Source organism: Oratosquilla oratoria, chromosome 34 (genome assembly GCF_046742065.1).
Source record: "Oratosquilla oratoria isolate Oo_2021 chromosome 34, ASM4674206v1, whole genome shotgun sequence".
Lineage (NCBI taxonomy): Eukaryota > Metazoa > Arthropoda > Malacostraca > Stomatopoda > Squillidae > Oratosquilla > Oratosquilla oratoria.
Window position 1 is genome coordinate 15,399,209 of NC_134810.1, and position 7,500 is coordinate 15,406,708.

The window sequence follows — 7,500 nt, forward strand, 5'->3', positions numbered from 1 at the left end:
ATATATATATACCTATATATGTACGTATGTATGTGCATATATGTATGAATACGTATGTGTATGTTTGTGTGTGAGTCCATGTGTGCATGCGTGTGTTTGCGCGTTTGTGCGTATATATATATGTATATATATATGTATATATATATATATATATGTATATATGATATATATATATATATATATATATATCTATCTATATATATATATGTGTGTGTGTGTGTGTGTGTGTGTGTGTGTGTGTGTGTGTGTGTGTGTGTGTGTGTGTGTTTATGTTTATATGTATGTATGTATATATGGGTATATGGATATATATATATATATATATATATATATATATGGGTATATGGATATATATATATATATATATAGTATATATATATATATATATATATGTATATATTTGTATATATATATTTTTACTTTTTATTAGTTTATTTTTCATTACTTATTCATTATTTCAATATTGTATTAATATGATAGTGTTTATTTTGCATTTGAATATATATTCATTTGATCATGTATTTATTAATTTACTTGTTTATAAATCTATGAATTTATTTATCGGCTTATTCATTGTTATGTCTATTATTTGTCAACAAACGTCGAAAGCTTTCAGGAAAAAGTACATTTTTCCTTTAGTCGCAATTCTTATATTTTTCCTCTGCTCAGTTTCATTCTCCGTCCACTTTCTAAAGTGGCCTCAGCCTATTTCCTGCCGCCCCCCTTCCCTTGCCTATTTATCTCCTTTGGCCACACGACCCCGAGACGTCGTGAGCTCGAGCCTTGTTTACTGTCTGAGTCTTGAGGCGACCCCTGACCCCGCTTCCCCTTGACTTGACCTGACACGACCTGACCTGAGGAGAAGAATCCACGCTCCCATGACCTTTGTGAAATGCTCAACCTAATGGGGCAGAGATTTGACTTCAAGGTCCTGCCTCTTTTTTCGGGAAAGTGTTGGGGTCTGCCTATCTGACTAACTACCTTCTTGTCTGCCTGGTTGTCTGCTTGCCTGCCTGCTTTCCTGCACCCCTTATGGCTAATAAATGGATGAGTGTTGTTTGCACATGGTATGTTTTTTTGTACGAAGAAACATGTTTTAAATTCAATTTGTTGAATACTTGCATCGTCAGCACAAAGCATGGTTTAAAACTTTTATAACCAACTGTACAGTTTTGGACACTTGAACCTGACTGACCTGGTTTGGTGGTGGTAATAGTAGTAGCAGCAGCAACAGTAGCAGCAATAGTCGTAGTAGGAGCAGTAGTAGCTAGTAGTAGTGATAGTAGTATGGAAACGCTATTTAACATGTTTCTATATACGCCAGATCTCTCATGTTAGTTTTTCGTGAACAGATTTGTAACAATGCATGAACAACGAAAGACACATTAGCCTGGTTTTGACCTGTGTCATGGATGAGGCAGATATGTATGTCTCCAGTGGCTCATCCTTCCATGCTAATCGCTCATGTCTTCGACTCGCCTTCCTTTCTACTTGGTTCCCTTTAAAGTTGCGAGCTCCCCCTATCTGAAGACTAGGATGGTGTCCCCTACAGAGGACGTTGTAGCTTGGAATTAAATGAACCATGCCCTTGGTCCAACACGCTGGCGGCACGGTTCAAACTACCGTCACCTTGATCTCCACCGCAAGTGGTGACGTTCTAGCCCACTTAAAGCGTTGCTCGCCATGCGAGGTGGCCAGACACGAACGGCTTTTTTCAGAGCAATTCAGGAATATAAAATCGTAACATACATCTGCTGACGTCACGCGTTGGTTCTCTTGTGGGACTCGAACCACCCTCCTTCTAGCTTATCGCCTCCATACGCCGGCGCCCTGGTGTGCTCGACCGGCATCACGGCCGCCTGTACATATTTGGCGTTTCGTTAAACATTTTCTCGAATTACTGGGTTGCCAGATTGAGTGAAAGATCCAACATCATGAATCCCACTAATTAATGTCTTCACATAAGCGCGCGCGCGTGTGTGTGTGTGTGCGTGCGTGTGTGTGTGTGTGTGTGTGTGTGTGTGTGTGTGTGTGTGTGTGTGTGTGTGTGTGTGAGAGAGAGAGAGAGAGAGAGAGAGAGAGAGAGAGAGAGAGAGAGAGAGAGAGAGAGAGAGAGAGAGAGAGAGAGAGAGAGAGATCTATTCAGCGATGATGGAGGAGCATGGTGCATTCCTAATTCTTTATCATATTGTTTTCCCTATACTTTGTTGTTTTCCGTTCTTTTTTGCACCATCTATCTCTGCATCAACAGAGACAATTTTTATGATCTGCGCACAAAACTTTGATGCAACTTTAGTGCTTACATAGTTCCTAAAAAACAAAAAAGGCCCGAGGGCTCCCCATTTTCTGTAAATAATTAGTTATGTTTTTTTTTATCATTTGAAAGACTTCGAGTTGCCGTATACATGCATCCGGCATTTTAACTTTTCGCCTGAACCGAGACAGTTCCCCCCGGATCGATTCCAGGTTCGTCGGCGATTCCGTTCCATTCAAGACCAGAGATCAGCCTTCTCGACCACCTAGTAATTACGGTGTTAGAGCTATGTTCATCGGGTCCCGTTCCCTACATCTCTACTTATCACATTTTGCCTTAAATCTATGTAGATTGCTGTCCTAGGGTATTTCTTCTCATTTGTTACACAAATTAATGCATGTATGTGGAATATTAGGCTTAACATCTTTTAAGTAATCTGATTTTTTAGTTGCTTGCTATGGCCTCTTGCTCTTTCACCCCATATAATTAATTTCTTAATTTTTTTCCATTTTTAATATTACTATCGCATTTAATATTACTATCGCATCACCTCTCTCTCTGTTACTCAAATTTGGGTGATTTCAGTTTTTCCAGTCTTTCCTCATATATCTTATCAACCAAGCTGCGGATCATTCTTGTTGTCGTCTCTACATTGTCTCCTTTTTCCATATTTTCTTTTTATGTGGTGACCACACTATTGCTACATATTGTCGTCAGGGATGGATCATATTCCCTTTTATTTTTTCATCATATCCTAATCCACATAACGAAATAATCTTATGCTCGTAATCAATTTATGCTTCTCCCGTAAATCTATAGGATTTTCTGGCGACAGATCATTACTGATTAGAATTCCTTTTTTTTTTTTTTTTTTTTTTTCATCTCCTATTCGATATCATCCTGACGGTGCCATTTTACTTTAGTCCATTTCCAGGATTTTTTTTTTTTTTTTATCTTTTATTGAATTTCATCCACCATTTCTGGCATCATTCATAAACTATTTCATCTAGGTCTTTCCGTAGCAATTTGCAATCTTCCTCACATTCACTCTTTTCACGATCGTGGCATCATCAGTAAATAATTTTGTCTGACTACCTACTCCATTCATCATATTATGATGTAGAAACAGTGAGCATTACTGGTTTCAATACCGTAAGTAACTAAGAGTTTCTGGCTTTGGAGATATAAAAAAATACAGATGTGTAGGTTTTCTTTGGTCGATAAAAATCACCTGCCTTTGTCCAAGGGCAGAGGCAGAAGTATTATGTCTCATCAGATTAACCAGTGCTTCTTTGGAAGTGCATATCATTGCCAGTGATCATTATTCTATATTTGTAACAAGTTCTTTCTCGTCTTCCTTGCAGGAGGTTCCGTGGCCAACAGCAGCAGGAGAATTGAGAGGTCCCCCGGGGCACTTGGGCCCCATTTCGTCGCCACCAACCGGCTAAGCGACTCGACCCCGTCAGACTACGAACTCATGCTGGCCCAGGTGAGCGGCGACTTCGGCCGGAAGACGTCGAGATCGCCCTCAACCGAGGCGGCTGCAGCCATGGAGGAGCCCGAGTACCGGGGGGCAGAGACCATCGTCCTCCCGCTGTACATTCCCGAACACGCGGTACCTATCCGCCTAGCCCGCATCCCGCGAAGCGGCTCCCACGGCGACGGCGACGACGACGAAGAAACGGGAAGCACCGAAGACGCGGATGCCAAAAGGGGTCGTGCGGCATCCAGGAGGTCCGAGGCCGTGCTCCTGCGGCGGCTCGGCCCCGTGGCGCGGCCCCTCATCCGGCGGCCTCCGATTCCCCTTCGCCTCAACGCGAACAGGAATCGATCTCCGCCTACTCCTCCGAATACGAGGTCTCGGATCCCTCTCACAGCGCGCCTTCCCTCTGTTAGACGACCCGAGTTCGTCAGCTTTCGACCGTTCCTGAGTCGTGTGACCACTGCTCCCTTCAACGTTAGCAGGAGCTTTGGGGAACGGCTAGCGGGTTCTCAGGCCCCATCCGTATGGGAAGATCGAGAGGAGCAGGTGACGAGGGAGGTAAGCGACGCCGTGACGCCAGAATCACCGGAGATCAAACGGACCAAGAAGAACGAGTTCAGCAAGGACTCGCAGTTTCCGGAGGAGCTGCACACGACCACGCTCCCGCCGTCATCAGCCACGGCGCCCACGCAAACGGAGGAGGAGGACGACGATGCGTTGACACCTTCAACGACGAAGAGGCCTAGTCCGTCTAGGATCATATCGCGTAAAGTGATCCGGAAGCCAATCGCCTCGAAAGCGACCTCTTCCTCCGAACCTCCCGAGGACGAGGTCGCCACGAAAGAGAACTCCAAAGCCACAACCACAACAGTGGACCCTGCTACAACAACCGCACCTGTCATCACCACATTCTCTCCCAAGGAAACGCATCCTCCGAGGGTAACAACAGAGGAACCGGAAACAATAACAACAAAAACCACAACTACAACAAAACCGACTACAACCTCATCATCAACAACAACTACCCCTTCGACACCAGCGCCCACGTCCACGGCCACAACAACGACCAAGAAGTCTCAGCAGGGCAAGAGACCGTCGCTGATATTCCCCAAACCTGTATCGTCTATACTTCAGTCGTCAGGAGCAGAAACTACGACAACAACAACCTCACCTACAACAACTACCACAACATCTGCGGCCAATACAAAGGTACCGACCACGACCTTTGCGGCCGCGCCAGCTCCAACGAAAGGTATCGGAAAAGGTCTAACCGTTTCTTTAAGAACCCCACCATGGGTCTCTCGCTTCAGAGTTCGAGAGCCGGCGATGTCTCATGGTCCTCCTCCTCGAAAGATGCCCAGCGTCGAGGAGATCCTTAACAGCGATTCTCGAAAGAAGGGAGACATCGATCAGTCAGCGAAAGAGGATGAAGTGCCGAAGGCAGAGGAGAAGGAGGACGAGGACGAGGAGGAGGAAAAGACGGAGGAGAAACGAGGGCCGATCCGCCTGAGAGTAAGACCCCAGTTGCCGACCATACGATTCGCGAACCCCCCAGCCTCCACCACCACCACCACCACCACCACCACCACTACAGAGCCAACTACGACCACAAAGCAAGCCACGACCACAGAGGCAACCACAACCACCACCACGTCCACCACCACCACCACAAGTACTACACAGAAGGAAGAAAGGAATGAGGAAGTGGGAGGTGAAGATGAGGTGGAGGATGTGCGAATCACGACCAAGCGGCCGTCGATCCACCCTCCCTTCTCGCCACACTTTTTCAAGCCCAAAACTACGCCAGCACCTTCATTAACGACAGTGAAAACAACTCCAACCACAACCAAAACAGATACAACTACCACAGAAACCACAACTACGACAAAATCACCAACTACAACCACAAGAAGACCACCTGTAACAACAAGGAGATCACCTGTTATTCCAAGGAGACCAACAACAACTACAAGAAAGCCACCTACAACCACAATGTCGACGACATCTACGACGACAGAAGCAACAACCACAACAACAGCAACAACTACAACGACAACAGAACCATCAACAACAACAGCAGAAACAGAGCACAAAACGAGAACTCCCCTAACTGTAAGAACTACCACGCCTAGTCCTGCCTCTTCGACAACAGAGTCTCGAAGAACCGAGAGCCTTCTCCCTTATGCACACCGGCCGAAGTTGAGGCGCCGGCCAAGCATCACAAGCTTTGCCAGCGACGAAGACCGGGTTCGATCAATCGTCGGCGGGTACTTCTATCCAAGGCGCCGAAGACCCTCAAGACTAAGAACTACGACTACTACCACCACATCGACAACAACGACAACAACTACCGAGGCCCCAACCACGCCCAAGGCAATCACCATTACAACCACATCGACGGCCGATCCCTCAAGACAAACAACTTTCAGAACTTTCTTAAGCTTGACACCCAGTCTAGCGACAAAGAAAACGACGACTCCCAGGACTACCACCATGGCCGATACGACGTCGTCCACCACAACGTCTACGACCACGTCCCCAACGACCAGTGCGTCGTCCACAACATTGTCACCCGATCAAGTCGTTTTGCTAAGTCTCACAGAGATCATGCGAGACGCTACACAAGAAAGCTCTGACAAACTGACCAACATTCGCGAAAGTCTAGACAAGCTAAACAGGGAACTGGCGGGGCAGGACATCCATATCATACATGCTGAAGTTGACGGTATTGAAATCCGGCTCGACAATGAAACTGCTCCTATTATGACCCTCCGTGGACCAATTCCCACGCCCACAACTACCCTCCCCACGCCGCCAACCAACTTCGACAACACAACACAGAAAGGAGACGAATCAATGATAACACGCAACCAAGAGGAAGAAGCGACCGAAGAGGTCGTGAAACGTGTCCACACGTCAATGAAGTCTTCCATCACCATCCACAAGCCTGAAGAACAGGACGAGAACGAAGTTGCGAGCAGTACCGTTTTCGTCAAAGAACTGGAAGAATATGCGACCACGAGTGCTGGAAAGTCCTCCTCCCCTCTTCCTGCTAAGTCAGACTTGTCCTCGACGAGTCTAGCACCCTCAAGAGAAGAAGGAGTCGAGATCAACGGCCCAACGACGCCACAGGTCTTCAGATTTGCTGAGACCCCGGTGGTCGAGTTCGGGCATGACGAACGGGTCCAGGTTCACCGAACCCCAACGGGATCCGAGGACGGGGAGGAAGACCAGAGAAAGGATGAAGGAGTAAGGATGGTCATCTCCGCCACCTCAACCTCGCCCTCTAGTGTCACCACCCGAACTCGCTCCACCACGGTGCCCGTGACCACCCACCAGGAGGTGGTCAAGCCGTATTCTTTCAGTAAAACTGATGCGAGAATAGAAAGTTCCTCTGGGTCTCCAGAAGAATCATCTGAGGAGGAGGAAGTTGAAGTTGAGGATATCAGTGAGGAGGAGGTAAAGGGGGAGGTGACCACCACCCATGGGAAACTCCACCCAACGTCACACTTACGTCCGGTCACCCTTCCTCCGCCACGGACGACGGCAGATGTCGAAACCTCACCCACGACCACTTCGACCACCACCACCACCACTTCGACCACCACCACCACGACCACTTCGACCACCACCACGACCTCTACACCCAAAACCTCTACCAACCGGTTTCCTGCTATCGACGTCGTGTCGATCCAACAGGAGGATGAGAGCCACTTAAACGACATTCTGAGTGGGACCTTCGAGGGCGTTGTCGAAGAGGTCG

General features: G+C 47.2%; 1 protein-coding gene across 1 annotated transcript in view; it reads left to right on the forward strand.

Annotated features, from left to right (window-relative positions):
• The first annotated feature begins 3,601 nt into the window (after window positions 1-3,601).
• Window positions 3,602-7,500, forward strand: part of LOC143018061 (uncharacterized) — a 17,597-nt gene continuing 13,698 nt past the window's right edge. The window contains exon 1 of the mRNA XM_076173122.1: window positions 3,602-7,500. This exon is cut by the window's right edge and continues 212 nt beyond it. Coding sequence (XP_076029237.1) covers window positions 3,732-7,500 — 3,769 coding nt within the window. The 5' untranslated portion in view covers window positions 3,602-3,731.